The following is a 14,691-nucleotide window of genomic DNA, read 5'->3' as shown; positions in this document are numbered from 1 at the left end:
ATCTGAAGCGCTGCCTTATATTAATTTAACAGCCGGGGGAGGAGAAGGCGCCGTTTCTGCCTTTTGCAGCTTCCAGGCTGACGGCAGAGCCGAAGCAAGAAAAATAATTATCATCAACCAACCAACCAACCAACCAAAAATTCCAAAAAAACTCCAGTGTAAAACTGGAGCGCAGGGAGCAAATGCTTTTCCTTCGCCTCGGCCCAACCGCTCGGGCGCTCCGCGCTGCCCCGCCACGGAGGGCATATCCCTCTCCTGCCAGGGAGAGACAGAAGGGCGAACTGAAGGCAGGACCCCAAACCAGACCCGAGAACCTGGTCGCGATGAAGAAGAAAGTGGAGAAAGCGTCACACACAACAGAAACATTCAGAGTTTATTTTGGGGGAACAAAAAAAAAAAAGAGAAACAGAAGAGGAGTGAGATATTAAAAAAATAGCACTGAAGGATGAAGCGGCAGCAGTCCCTCTACTGCTACAAAACGGCAACAACCCACACACGAACACATGGAGGCGGAACACCACTGAACTCCCACTGACTGTCATGTGCACCTCAGTTTGCTGCTCTGGAGAGAGGGAATGCCTGAAGCACACCAAGGACAGCTGAAACCATCGCCGTGGCTTAAAGGGGAATCCTCCAACTGGAAAACAAAATAAAAGCGGTTTCTGCCCATGTCTGCGTGGGCACATCCCCGAGTCACATTCTCACGCCTCTCCTTCAAAGTCAAGATTCCTAAACATGAAAACTGGAGTTGGGGAGGGAGGAGGAGAGAGAAAAAGAGGGAGAGCGTCATCAGTGGGGCTGTTGTCCTGCTCATGGGACCGTGCCGGCAGAGAGTAGCTGGTTCGTGTGCCGCAGCCCTCGCCGCTTGCTCGGCATTGCCGGCAAAAAAAAAAAAAGCCGTAGGCACGTGCCACCGTTCCCACGAGATCCTTTACCTCTTTTCTCCCCAGATTCAGACTGTTTCCATGCTCATAGTGAGAGCCTTCCACACGGGTGTTTTAGATATCTCTTCCGAGATATTAATCTCTGAAGGATCAGTCCTGCAATAAATATTTGAGACAGCAATCTGTGACTGCAGGAACTGACGCCACCCAGTGCATCAGCACCAGCAAGAGGAACGGGGGGGAGGAGAACCAAAGCTGCGCATAAGCACAGCGGGTTGGGCGGGAGGAGGAGGTTTGGAAGGCGAGCCGGAGAGCCGCAGAGCTACAGCTCTGTGCAAAGGCTCTGCACAGAATCCCAGACTGGTCAGGGCTGGAAGGGCCCTCTGGAGCTCACCCAGTCCCACGCCTGTCAGAGCAGGGGCACCTACAGCAGTGGCACAGGACACCTCCAGGCGGGTTTGGAATGGCTCCCGAGTGGGAGACTCCCCCACCTCTCTGGGCAGCTGTGCCAGCGCTCTGCCGCCCGCCTTGCCCATAAATTTGCTCTTCCCGCCAAGCTGAGTGCATGGCGCTGGGATGCTCAGCAAAGATAAACGTGGAGAAAATTCTGCCAACCCCCTTCAGGCTAATCTTGCCGGGGGTCCTGCTGCTTGGTGGGGCTTTACCTGTCGCTGCTTGGCTTTGGGATATCCGCGCTGCTGGTCTTGCCCAGCTGCAGCCGAACGGAGTTTGCAGCAGCAGCTTCCATCATCTCCTGGGACTCCTGACATAAAAAGGGACAAATCAAAGTTCTCTGTCTATGATCGAAGTGGAGATAAACTAAACACCCAGCAAAACCCACGTGCTGCCCTCTCCTTCTGACCTTCTGTTAGCGCAGCCGGGGAAAGACCTTTCACTCCAAACATTTTGGGGGGGGTTAAAACCATCCTTACGAGCAAATCTTTCCATCATAATTATAATGTTGATTATAAATGGCACCTTTAAAAATTATACCGCTATTCAAGTGTTAAGCACACTGCTAATTTAAAAACAAGGTTATGATGCGGGATCCAGGCTGTCAGGATCTCTTTCTATTGAGTTCGGATCTTCCCCCAACATTTCAAAAGAAGCTGTGACGGAAAGAGGCAATCTCAGAGCCCGAGGGAGACATCCACCCCCGAGCACCCAGCAAGCATCACCTCTTCTTCTTTGGCTTCATTTTTGGCATCGGACAACTTCTTCCTGCTTTCTGGCATAAGGTCATCCAAAAAGCTGAGCTCCCGCTTTGAGAAGCAGAAGTCCATCGCTTTCCGGACAAACACGAGAGCCAAAACCTTCACAAAATAAGAAGGAAGAGGGGGTTGAGGTGTGAGATGATGCTACGTCTCACTCCGACGCTGCAAACGTCCCGCTGCCAAGCGGCACCGGCTCTTACCATCATGGGAAAGATGATGGCAGCACGGGACACCTTGATGGCCCAGAGCAGGACAAGGCAGATGAGCTGGATCACGGTGAAGAAATGCACCTTCCGCAAGGGAACGTGCCGCAGGTAGATGAAATCCGGCTGGTGTTTTGCCGGCATCCAAAAGAGCTTCAAGCGATCGAAGAACTGCAAAATAAAAGCGGAAAAGTTACCCCTTGGGGCTGCGGAAAGTTTCCGGCCCTGTTGGCACGTGGAAGGAGTTTTCAGGATCTCGCGTGCAGTGAGAAATCCTGGATCCCATTTTGTTCCTCCCAGGAGCAGCACCCGTTTTCCCTTTGCTCCATCTATAAACCAGTGTGTCCATGAGAGCTGCCCACCAAATTGCAATTATTCCACGTCCTTCTATTATAGAATCACAGAAGGGTTTAGGTTGGAAGGGACCTCGAAGATCATCCAGTCCCACCCCCTGCCCTGGGCAGGGACACCTCCCACCAGCCCAGGTTGCTCCAAGCCCCGTCCAACCTGGCCTTGAACACCTCCAGGCATGGGGCAGCCACAGATTCTCAGGGCAACCTGCGCTGGTGCCTCACCACCCTCACAGGGAAAAATTTCTCCCTGATATCTCAATCTGCCCTCTGTCAGTGTCAAACCATCCCCCCTCGTCCCATTGCTCCCCTCCCTCATCTAGAGTCCCTCCCCAACTCTCCTGGAGCCCCTTTAGGCACTGGCAGGGGCTCTGAGGACTCCCCGGAGCCTTCTCTTCTCCGGTATGAACCCCCCACCTCTCCCAGACTGTCCTCCCAGCAGAGGGGCTCCAGCCCTCCCAGCAGCTTCAGGGCCTCCTCTGGCCCCGCTCCAGCAGGTCCATGGCTCTCCTGTGCTGCGGCCCCCGAGCTGGAGGCAGCACTGCAGGGGGTCTCCCCAGAGCAGAGCACAGCAGAGGGCACAATCCCCCCTCGCCCTGCCGGACACACTGCTGATGCAGCCCAGGATGCGGTCGGCCTTCTGGGCTGCGATCGCGCATTGCCGGCTCACGGTGAGCTTCTCATCAGTCCGCACCCCCAGGTCCTCCTCAGACCATCTCACCCCCCCTCCCTGTTCTTCTATAAAAATATATTTTTAATATATTCTATTCTTCTGTTTGTTATTTGCCATTTCTCAGCCCACTGAATCCCCCAGTGAGGATTCCCACCGGCAGTAGAAATCGCCTTCGCTTTGCACTGAATTCCCCCATTTTCACCACACCAAACACTGCCCTGTCCCAAACCGTGATGCAGAGCGCGCTGAACTTGCCTGGTCCTCCCGCCCTACGTACCTCCTGTGCCCCCACCAATCTTTTCCTTATACAAAATACTTTCACTGCCTGCTTTTGGGGAGGTTTTCTCCCACACCACTGCTTTTTTCCTGCTTCTCTGGAGATGACACAGCAGGGAGCTGCACGCTGTAAGAGTCCGTACCTGAATCCCTCTGAGCGACGACACACCCATGTAGAGAAAGACACCGTAAAGCACAGGCATGGGTATAAACTGGGAAATTAAAAAAAAAAAAAAAGAATGCAATAATTTATTTTTTTAATTGCTTTTTCAGTATTACTGCTCTCTTCTAGAGGCACTGCCTAAAATTGCCTAAAGCTTTCCAGTTTCCACAGGGTTAGAGATGTTTCAGCTCTCAACCCGTAGAGGTTTTGTGCGTGCGAGTGAGTGAGTGTATGCTCTGCTTTAGGCAGAGCATTTAGTTACGTTTCATTAGAATAATCTAATAAATTTTTAGTTACGTTTCATTAGAATACTCCTGTTTTCCTGAAAGGTTGGAGGAAAATAGGTCATTTCACCCATGAAACTGTACGCCACGTTCTGTGACGGCAGAAGAACATTTCTACACATTTTTGTGGCAACACGCAAAAGCGAAGTGCCTCCTTTTAGCCTAGAGCTGCGGTGACTTTGTGGGAGGAGCACACAAGGAAGCCCACGGGGATGATTTTGGTGTGTTTAGCTACTGGGAAAGGCTGTTGGGAGGCATTTGGGGGAGTCAATTGCATCCCATAAGGTGCTGCCTGCTTGAAAGACAGCAGTGTACTGGTCTGAATCCGCTTTGTCGTAACCCATAAACACAGGTGGGCCTGAGAGACACCTGGGAATTAAAGCAGTTGTCCTGCTCGCTTGCCTCGAGGACACCAAACTGGTGGAAAGGGTAACTGAGGCTGGTTCCCACCATGGGCCAAGCCTCAAGGTTTGGGATCGCCTCCTCCTCTGCTCCACACCTACTCAGGCCTGGAGGGAGGGGATGGTTTTTGTCAAACCTGCAAAAAGCTCACGCTTGTTGGGCGTTTTGCATTTTCCTCTTACCTTTAACACCGAAGTGAAGAAGACAGAGCAGCCCATGAGCACAAAGATCATCAAGCCGGTGACTCTCTGCTCTCGTATCCCCAGAAACTTGGGTTGTTCTCCTGGAGCTGAGCAGCCAGACTCCACTTTGAGGCTATTGACGTGGGTGATGGACAGGACAGTCGCAGCCACAAACCAGGGCAGCCCCATCACGGAGCACACCCCGAGCATCACGGCCACCATGAAAAGGTCCAGGTGGTACCCGCATCCTTTCTGTGGGCAGCAAAACAAGGAACAGAGCATCCCACAGCACAAGAGCGAGGACAACGTCGCGACTCAGACTCAAACCCTACTTGGGCGCAAGTCACCCTCTTGAAAATTTAAGAGAAGAATTGGCAAAAATAAGGATGGATCCGGTCTTTGCGCAAGCACCTTGCATGAAAATCTGGCAGGAGTTCAGACCAAGTGGATTTGGGAGGTTTGTGCAATAGCTACTTCTCAAACAAACACACAAACAAACAGACTATTTTCATTCATAAAGAAATTTCTACTGCTTGTAAGCAAGATGTGACCCCGAGTTATCCCTGGCAGTGCGTCAAAACAGTTCGTTCCCCCAGCTCCTGCTGGCGTTTTGAAACAAAAACACGCTTCTATAGTGCTCGAAAATTAATTTGCTCCTCCAAAAGATTGCTCATCTGAACTGCCCTCGTTTGCTCCCTGTGACATCACTAATCCAGCAGAGCATCCTGCCACACAGCCTGACATTGTCCCAAACCAACGCCTTCACAAAGCACTTGGCATAGGAGCTTCTCCCCACACCTGCAGCCCAGAGTGGGGTGGGGATGGGGTCAGCTCTTGCAGCCCCTTACCTTCAGCTTGTGCTCCTTCCTGTTGACAATGACAGCCGTGATCTGCTGGTCCATGAATATCAAGATGGTGCAGAGCAGAGCTGGGATGGGCGCGGCCAACACCGTCCACCAAGGGTTGGGCCCTATGGGGTTGACCAACCACCCGCGGTCGTCTCTGGTAGGCTGCAACAAAGCCAAAACACACATCAGGATCAACTCCCAGCCCAGCCACTTCACTGGCTTTGATTTTCCTCTCCATCGCTGTGCCGCCTCATCTCCTGGCCCTGCCTTCATGTCACCCTCTCCTACGGGGTTCAGCAGTGCCAGCGTCCTTGTCGCAAGCACCTATACATACTTCTGTAGGTATCAAGTTTTGGGGCTGGCTTCCTCTTTCCAGAAGGAAACAATGCACTCGGAGGTGGAAGAGGAGATGGTAACACCACCAGCATCTCCAGACTCAGCCCTGTCCTGTCCCAGCATCACCTTGTGGCATCCCCAAGGGCTGAAAGCAGCTCCACACCAAAACACCACATTACCTTGAACATGTGGGGGACGTGGAGCTTCGGCGATGGGATCCCAACCAGGAAGTCAACGAGCACCATGACGACAATGGTGAGGAAGACACCAAAGTCACTTACTGCAGACCGTACCTGGGGCAAGAAAGCAGAGCTGAAAGGGACAGCACAAACGGGGCCATACCGTGAGATGGAAAAGTTAAAGACATCAACAGCATTAAGGCTGGTAAACACATTCCCACCACTCTGAGAAGATGCAGCCAAATCCCTCGGTTAGATGCTGTTGCTGTGTTTGTACCTGCGAGATCTGGTGTCAGGCAATAAAATAAGTTTAATTAGGTGGAAAAGGGTGGTTTAAATTCAAACCTTAAAAAAAAAGCCAATAAATATTAAAAAATAAGGAAACAGACGTCTGCCTCTACAGCTGCACTCACAGCTACAATGGGAATAAGGCACTGAGGCATCATTTGCTCCTCAAAAGGAAGAAACAGTGTCTTTTGTGTCTTTTTCTATGGCAGCTCCTCATTTGAATCAACTTTCCCCTTGGGCACACAAGGTGAAAAAAAAACACAAACAAAAAAACAACAAACAACCAGCTTTGGAAGACCCGATTTCCCACTGCCTGGGCAAAAAAACGCTCCGGGGCAGGTCGCGGGGCAGGTGGGAAACGCTACGATCGTTTTGCACTCCTGGAAATGAGTGAGGGACATCCAAGTTTGGCCTTCAAGGTCCAATATTTCCCAGTTTGACCAAGCGGTGGCAAACACTGCTTAGTGCTCCGGGAAAGCCATTTTGGGAAATGAGTGTGGAGGCTGCTGCTGGCCACCGTCTTCTACCTACTCTGGTCGGGAAGTAGCGGCTGGTTTTAAACTTCTTCAATAAGCCCGACAGGACAAAGGTGGAGAAGAAGAGGATGCAGCACCAGAAGAGGACATCGGGCGTGTAGGGGCCATCGTGTCCACAGGCAGGTCCACGAAACTCTCCATGCAAATACCGACATTCCTGGGGAAACAGAGCATCAGGACACAAAGGTAGTGCACATGCGGCAAGGAAACCTCGGATAACTAGGGGGTTTGGAGGATCTTGCTCCAAGATCTGTGACCTCGGGACTGCTGCAGCTAGCGGAGATTTATATTTAACGATCAACAGCAGCTGAATAAGTGACACATGGAACTACACAGACAGCGGAGAGAGGAGATGTGATGGGACACTGTACCACAGACCTATGGCACATCCTCTGCTTGAACAGCAGGTAACCGTGGCTGAAGAAGACACCAGAGGGGAAGGAAACACTGGGAACTCTTGGGGAGAGTGAAAGAGGGAACGGGGAAGGAGGGCTAAGACAACAGTGACAGGAAAGGAGAAGAGACAAATTGTCCCTTCCCAGGGGCGGGCTCACAGGACACAGCCAAGGGGGGTGAAGATGTCCATAAGAGCGTCCCACCCTGTGCCTGAGCTCTGCTTCCAGCAACAACAGCCCAAGGGTCTGCTCAGACATGCAAGTTTATGCACGTACCTTCAGACAGCGCTGAGTAAGAAAGCAAGGCCTGGAGTTACTAGGAACCAATTAAGGAAGCTAATTATGGCCTTCAAGCATGAACTGAAGTCCTCCAACTTCTCCAATAACCAAAGCACCCACTGAACCTTGCTCCCAGACAGAACCGCTGTCCTGAGGATGACAGTTATTGCCCACCATGTCGGGGATGAGGTGGAGAGGTGGACTCTCCTTCCCAGGCCCAAGGAGGTTAAACACACTGAAGTAATGACTTTTCAGAGCAGCACTGGCACAAGTTGAAGCCCACCATCACCTGAAGGGCTCTGAGCTTTGCACCAGGCCAGTGCCCCTGGACCCCGCGGTCGCGGCACGAGGAAGCAGTGACTCGGGGCACTTACAGTCACCGTGAGGTTCTCCCAGGTGATGCCAGACACATTGATCTTGTTGCTCTCCCAGAACTGCAGGGTTCCGTTGCTGGGATGGGTCGGTGCCTCACACTTACAGCTGGGAGGAGAGAAGCCAAGACAGGGGTGAGGGGAAGGCGATGGAGGTGCAGCCCTGAGCTCCTGCCAAGGGGCAGCGGTGTTTTAGGAGGAAGAAACCCACTAGGAGATGGTGAGGAAGTCCAGCTTGCTGTGCGTGTGCACAGGGTAGGTCACTCGCAAGTGACTCAGCTTCTCCAGAGCCTCATAGATGAAGATGATGCAGATGAGGGAGGCGAAGGCTTCTTCGGTGAAGCGGGTGATGTAGCACACCAAAGAGCTAGCATCGGTGGCCACCAGCACTATGCAGAAGAAGGCGGTCCACAGACCAATGCATGCCCGGAGAGAGAGATAGGAGAGTGCGTAGTCCCTGGGAAAGCAAAAGAAAACGCAGGGTGGAGAGGGCAGCAAGAGACTCCAAGCCGTGCCTTCCTTCCGGGAAAGTCGGCAGCAATTCAGGAGCGCGTCAAGGCTGCGGATGGTAAATGCAGTTTCCGGTCCTACCACAGACAGCCTCGGGGCTGCGGCGCAGGGTGTGGGCCCGCAGGAGGAGAGGCTAATTATTTAATTATCCTTATTTAACAATTACCTTGTGTTAATGCCTCGGAGGCTAATTGAGGTCAGGTCCCTGTTGTGGAAGGTGGTGTTCTCCCACATCACCCCGATGCCCTAACAGCAAAACCTGCTGGGTTTGCCCCCAGTCACCTGCTGCCAGCAAGTTGGGGCTTCATAATAAATTTAATTGCAATAAGGGGGTTAATCTCCCATCACAGTTGCCACAACAAAAAGACTGTCATGGAAAATATCCATTTTGCCTGAAAAGCTCCTGCTTTCTCAAAAATCATCAAAACATTGGACCAGAAAACTCTTTGGATATGTGGGTAAAATATATATCCACTTCCAGCAAAAATCATGCAAAAAAGTGCCCGAGTTTGTACTGAGAGGAAAGCAAATCTTCCCTCATTCCCAAACCAGAGTCATTTGTCTCATCTTCCCTGTGCAGCCCATCTCGGGCATCCACATCCTTGTGGTTTCTCCTCCTGCTCTTTCACTTTAACCCTAAAAGCTCCGAACCACCCATCCATCCTTCAGAGACCGAGGGCTCCTGCACCGTCACATACTAAAGCAGCAGCGCATGATCTTCTGTGACACAGAAGACAACTTAAATCTACCAACTACCACTAAGAAAAACATCCTTTCTCCATCCCTGACTTCTTCCAAAGGCGCTCGCAGCACCTGGCCGCAGCAGCCAGCCTTACTTGCAGAACTTGTAGAGGATCTTCTCGAACACGAGGACGGGGCCGGTGCTGCCGAGGATGGTGAGAGGTTGGCCAGCAAAGAGGGAATACACCACGCCGGTCATGGATGCGCCCAGCAGCGACTCCATGGCACTCTGTCCGGGGAAGAGAGGCAGCAGCGAGTAATTAAGTCATTAGAGGGAAAAAAACAAGTGCAAATTCACTGCAGCAAGGACTTTTGCATGAGTGTTGTCCTCCCCTGTGCCACCCAACAGAGAGAGGTGCTCACTATGTGGCCGTTGGTCGCCTCCCCCAGCAGTCCCCCGAAGGTGATGATGGGGGACATGCAGGCACAGTAGAGGAAGAGAAAGGACGCCAGACACTGCAGGCTCAGACCATCCCGAAAGTCACTCCAGAACCAGGGGGCTTTTCGCTTCACATCCCGGATCAAACCTCCAAAGAGCCTGGAGGAAGGAAAAAAAAAAACCAAACCATTTTCGTGGAAGACAGCGTTAAGTTTTCTTGGCTGAGGAAGGACAATCGCAAGCACAGAGTAACTTCCATTGCTAAAAAGAAGTCTCCTTCTCCCATTTTAGCCCCAGTAGAAACTGAGGCATATGAAAAAACCCTCCAACAAAAAGAAAAGGAGACCAAACCTGAGAGCCCGTCCCCTCTTATTGCAACAGTCCCTCACTTTGAGAAGCAGCAGAGCTCTACCTGGAGGTACTTACACATCTGCTTCCACCCCAAAGCAAGAAAACCTGTGTGCAACCATGCTGCGGCTCAGCCCAGCTGCCCAAATCTCCCACCCGCCCAGCCCAGGGGACCAAGCTGGGAACCTGGAGCCCCTTCACTGACCCAGTTAACCCCAAAACTCTGCTAGAAGGGAGGTGCGCACTCAGATTTTAGGGGCAAACAGAAAAACACCCCACCAAACTATTTCAGTTCACACCTTCCTGTCCGCTCCAGTTCAGGACCGCTGTGTTTCTCCGGCTTGCTGTGAGAAGCGCTGTTATCAAGACCTTCTGGCACCTTCCTTTTTTCCTGTTAAAATGGAAATAAGATAAAGATATGTCTTTGCAGCCACTGGCTTGTTTTGCTTTTTGGGCTGGGTACATGACCTGTGAATTTGGGCCCCTGAGCAGCACCCCCAGCCGTGCTGCCCTCCTGCCCGTCCCCATTGTGCCTCCTTCTGCCGCAGCACCCACCTGCGAAGGGACGTTTTTCGGGGGCTCAATTCGTATGGAGGGATCCCACTCTCCTGGCGGCAAAACCATGACCTGATCCAGAAACTCATCGATGCCAGCCACCAGGTCAGCCCGGTTCTTGGCTTTATAGGCAACATCGTGGAAAACCTGCCGTAGGAGACAACCTGGTGAGAGCATGACCCATCTCGGATGTCCTAACCAGTGCAATAAGCTCTTGGCTAAATGCAAGGTCATTTCCCCCAAATCGCCTGTTGGAAGTGGCAGGAAATATTCCCCCCAAAGCAAAAATCTGTGCATCACAGTATTTGTAACCATCTCCACCAGGCTCCCGTCCCCCATGGCACACCACAGCCTTCTGCTTCAAGAGGAGAAGTTTCACTGGCCCTGGCAATGCCACCACTGGGGACAGCGTGCTGGGGACCCTGGGGAGAAGGATGAGGCGCGGGCTGCAGCCCAGGTGGGATTTTAGCCTCCTGCAGGCAGCTAAGAGGGACAGCAAACCCTCTTCCTCACTACTACAGAGACAGGGAGAGGTGAAGAAAGCCCAAAAAAATGACTCGGAGATATCTCTTATCTCGTCACACCTCATCCGTCATGATAGTAGCCATGGACCTGCCGATCTCGTGGTACTGATGGGCTTTTCCTCCTGGTCCAAGCAAAACAAACAGGAACCTAGGCAAGAAAACCAAAATGAGAGAGAAGAACATGGCCTCACTCAAAGGGCACCCAAGGAAATCCCTGGGAGCTCCCACCCCAGAGCGTGGCTCCAGGGGGGACGTGTAGGCTCACCGACTCCGGTGATGAATTTGAAACGCATCAAAACCAAATGCAAATTTGAGTTTGGGGCCAACTTTCATTAAAATTGGCCAATGGGTTTAAAAGCTCCAGCAGGGAAGGGAGAAATGAAAGCACGGAGATGTGGGTGGGAGAAACGTGCTTGCTCCCACTGGCCGTGTTCCCCTGGGACGCCCAACTGATGCGTGCAATTTGGTGGTTTGTTGTGGTGTTTTTTTTTAAATACAAACTTTGCGCTTCTCATTCAGACCTCGTTGGGATGGGAACTTCCGTCATGCCCGAGAGGAGGACAGCTGGGCTCAGGCGGACAAATGCCACGATGGGCTGGCGAAGGAAATCCAGCTCTCCTATGAGCACGTTGCACGCTTCAGCCCCGGTGGGAATTTTCTTCATGAAGCGCAGCTCAGCCTGGGCATGACAAAGGATTTTCAGGCCATTACCCCAAAAGCAAAGCGCACCGCACTCTGCAGAACACTCTGCAGCCAAGTTTGCAAGAGCAAATCTGGCCCTAAAGGTGTAAGAAAGCTATGAGTGTCTCACCTTGCTTAGGTCCATTGCATTGGTGTCACGGTTCACCCCATTTTTAGCTTCTGCAGTGGTGGGAGATGGGTGAGGAGTGAGTGTTTGGGTTGGAAGGAGAAAGAAAGACACTCAGAAAGAAAAGCAAGGAGCAATCGGGACACTTCTCCTTTGCCAGGAGAAGTCTAATGGGGCCAAAGCCCTGCAGAAACCTTCACCTGGTGCCAAAGCCTGGCAGAAACCCTCATCGGGTACCAAACCCTGCAGGAACCCTCACCTGGCTTGTCGAGGGGATGCACGTCTAACTGCTTCTTGCTCATGTCAGGAAACGAGCAGACGATGGGGAGAAGGTTGTTTCTTTTCTTCTCGTTCTGATGGTGATGTTTCTTCAAAAGCACTTCTCGAACTTTCTCCCGCGTGCACTCATCAAACCCCGCGGACTGCTCTTGCTGGCCCAGGATCATATCTGGAGATGGCAACAGGAAACGAAGCCGTCAGAGCAGAAAGTCCCCAAGCCCCGACCCCTCAAGCCCCCGGCGAAGGCTGCGACACGCAGGATACCCTAACGCAGGCTCAGCCTTGCTTAGCAAGACGTTTTAACGCAGTTCAGCCTTTGCAGCAAAAGGAAGAATTCTCTTTTGCTAAAAGCCATCATCAAAGTGCTTATTCATCACTCCGCTCAGATAATTATTCCCCATCCTAGATAATGACATTTTTTTGCCCGATCTGGCGTTTCTAGACAGACTCTCTAGACTCGACACATTTCAACAAATTATAAGCAATCTCTAGCACAGACTTTCCCAGAGTTTCCTTTGCCCATCGACTGCAATTTGCCAAACACAGGGAGAAACGTGCTAATAACGGCTCCGATTTCTCCAGCTCTTGCAAGGGCTGAATGGAGACCTGCCAGTCAAAGATAATTTCTCCAAAGCCGCTTTTTCAATTAACTTCAATTATCTTCCCCACAGAAATATGCTGCTTGGTCACCTGCCAGATAAACTCTGCCTTTAAAGCTCTTAAATCCTGGATGTTAAGGCAATAGGAAAAAAACAAAACAAAGAATGGGAGGAAACAGCTTGTAGTAAGTAGCTTATTTAAGGAGGTTCAGCTCTTACGCAGACTCCGTGTTTCTGAGAGCAGCCTGCCAAGCCCTGACACTCCTTTCTGGCCAGAGAATATTCTCTAATCGCCTCTCTGACCCCACAAATTGCTTTCAAAAGGCTCCCATACTGGGAGAAAAAGCTGATGTGACTGTTGTACACCCAGTCTACATCCAAAAAGCAACCCACGATTTAAAAACACCGTGCGACTTCTGGAAAAGGATGTGCCATTGGGGCAGGGTTTGATACGGGAGTGAAGGGCACCGCGGCAAATTGAGCTCAGCCGTTCCCGGCGGGACGCAGCGTGCTCAGTACCTGCGATCTCTTCGATGCTGTTGGCACAAACGTCCAGCAGCACCATCCCGTTGCTGATGCAGCTCCGCAGCTCAAAGAGGCTGTGCAAGGACAGTGTGGCCACGTAGGGCTTGCTCCAGCGCTCGCCGCCATCTTCCACGTCCTCCTCAAACTTCAGCCACCTGCGGACATTGGGCACGATCAGCCCCGTTGCAAGAAAACAGCCTCAGCTCTGCAACCCCTTCGGTGCAGCTACGGGGCGGCAAGAGGAGAAGGCTCCGCGCATCGGCACCTGCAGCTGCAAAAGCTTCACGTCCCGGAGAGCGGAAGGCAGAGCCCATGGCCGCCACCGCAGCCGGTGGCAGGGATTTACCTTGCCGTTTCCTTCCACTCGGCATCTTCACCCGCCTTCAGGAAGATCTCATCCAGCTCAGTGAACAAGTGGTGGGGAACATGCTGCTCGTCCTCCTCGGTGCTGAGGATGAACTGCACCCGCTGGGATGGGGTGTCTGGGGGCAGAAGATAAATCCCGTTACCACACCTGCATTCGACCCGTCACGCTCACACACAAAGTGGCCATCGATCGGCACCAGTTCAGCCCTAAATATTGGGCTAGCCCCTCTCCCCCGGGTCTGGCCAGGCTTGCACAGAGCCACGGAGAAGCAGAAGCATCTATTGCACCTCTGCATAAGGACGGGCCACTTTCCTTCCCCACGTTTCCATTTTTAAAGGCAGGATCCCTCTACGGAAGACCAGCCTCAATCCATTATGCCTTCAACTGCCTCCCAAATAATGCCACTTTCCCTCAGAAGAACAGCAAACCACACAAATCAGCCACACAGACCTGCTTGCAGAGGACCCCGGCACCCACGCAGCCCCGAGAAGGCTCGTGAACACTGCGGCGGGACTTACAGTGGTAGCCCTGCTCCATTGGGGCACAGTCCTTCTCCCGTTCCTTCTTCCGATGCTTCTGGCGGTGGGGTCGGTGGTGCCGGTGGCGCCGGTGGCTTTGCCTCACCAGCGGCATCCGCACGCCCACGGACAGGGTGCGGTGGCCTGCGAAAAAAGCAGTGTTCGCATCACTCTCGATATTGCGGAGACGGTTGACGCCGCTGCCACGATTAAACCAGCGCATCCATCCCAGGAGGAAACACCAACTTCTCTTCATTTTAGTTTCACTGCATCCCTGAATGTCAGAGACACCCTTTTTTCCAAGCCTGTTTTACTCTAACTTTGCAACAACAGAGCAACAACAAGCGATGGCTCCGGGTCACCTAAAAGTGCCCTGAAAATATCAACCCTTGTCTAAAATTCCAGCTTTGGCTGGACAACACTCAGACCTGCTCATTAAGCAGCGACAGAAGGTAATTATTTTTAAAATCTTTGTATGGCACAAGGCAACAAGAGGAGATCCAATCAGTCCTGTGATAATGAAGTCTGGAACAAAAAAAAAAGAAAATCACAGCCCTGTGTCTGCAGCCATCAAATTATTCTCCTGACCTCTCCAAGCCAAGAGCAGCCTCTGAGAAAATAAGCTGGGAACTACCAAGCTCTGTGGCCAACGCTCACACCGCAGATGCCATGGGG

The 14,691-nt window shown here is 52.1% G+C and overlaps 1 protein-coding gene across 1 annotated transcript in view; it reads right to left on the bottom strand.

The window, feature by feature from the left end:
• Positions 1 to 952: 952 nt before the first annotated feature.
• The window catches only part of LOC309685181 (electroneutral sodium bicarbonate exchanger 1-like), a gene marked incomplete at both ends in the record, with an annotated part of 63,402 nt that continues 49,663 nt past the window's right edge, over positions 953 to 14,691 (bottom strand). The window contains 21 exons of the mRNA XM_082500992.1: positions 953 to 1,030; positions 1,591 to 1,647; positions 2,063 to 2,197; positions 2,299 to 2,472; positions 3,744 to 3,812; positions 4,632 to 4,883; positions 5,480 to 5,641; positions 5,995 to 6,108; positions 6,814 to 6,975; positions 7,867 to 7,972; positions 8,075 to 8,320; positions 9,210 to 9,343; positions 9,478 to 9,652; positions 10,141 to 10,232; positions 10,397 to 10,543; positions 10,981 to 11,068; positions 11,442 to 11,593; positions 11,998 to 12,176; positions 13,126 to 13,286; positions 13,478 to 13,613; positions 14,017 to 14,160. Coding sequence (XP_082357118.1) covers positions 953 to 1,030; positions 1,591 to 1,647; positions 2,063 to 2,197; positions 2,299 to 2,472; positions 3,744 to 3,812; positions 4,632 to 4,883; positions 5,480 to 5,641; positions 5,995 to 6,108; positions 6,814 to 6,975; positions 7,867 to 7,972; positions 8,075 to 8,320; positions 9,210 to 9,343; positions 9,478 to 9,652; positions 10,141 to 10,232; positions 10,397 to 10,543; positions 10,981 to 11,068; positions 11,442 to 11,593; positions 11,998 to 12,176; positions 13,126 to 13,286; positions 13,478 to 13,613; positions 14,017 to 14,160 — 2,963 coding nt within the window. The remainder of the gene's footprint in view (positions 1,031 to 1,590; positions 1,648 to 2,062; positions 2,198 to 2,298; positions 2,473 to 3,743; positions 3,813 to 4,631; positions 4,884 to 5,479; positions 5,642 to 5,994; positions 6,109 to 6,813; positions 6,976 to 7,866; positions 7,973 to 8,074; positions 8,321 to 9,209; positions 9,344 to 9,477; positions 9,653 to 10,140; positions 10,233 to 10,396; positions 10,544 to 10,980; positions 11,069 to 11,441; positions 11,594 to 11,997; positions 12,177 to 13,125; positions 13,287 to 13,477; positions 13,614 to 14,016; positions 14,161 to 14,691) is intronic.

This window comes from Vanellus vanellus (genome assembly GCF_965231255.1).
Source record: "Vanellus vanellus genome assembly, contig: HAP1_SCAFFOLD_78, whole genome shotgun sequence".
In the NCBI taxonomy this organism is placed as follows: Eukaryota; Metazoa; Chordata; class Aves; order Charadriiformes; family Charadriidae; genus Vanellus; species Vanellus vanellus.
The sequence above is the reverse complement of the archived record's forward strand: the minus strand, read 5'-3'. Positions and strand labels throughout refer to the sequence as shown.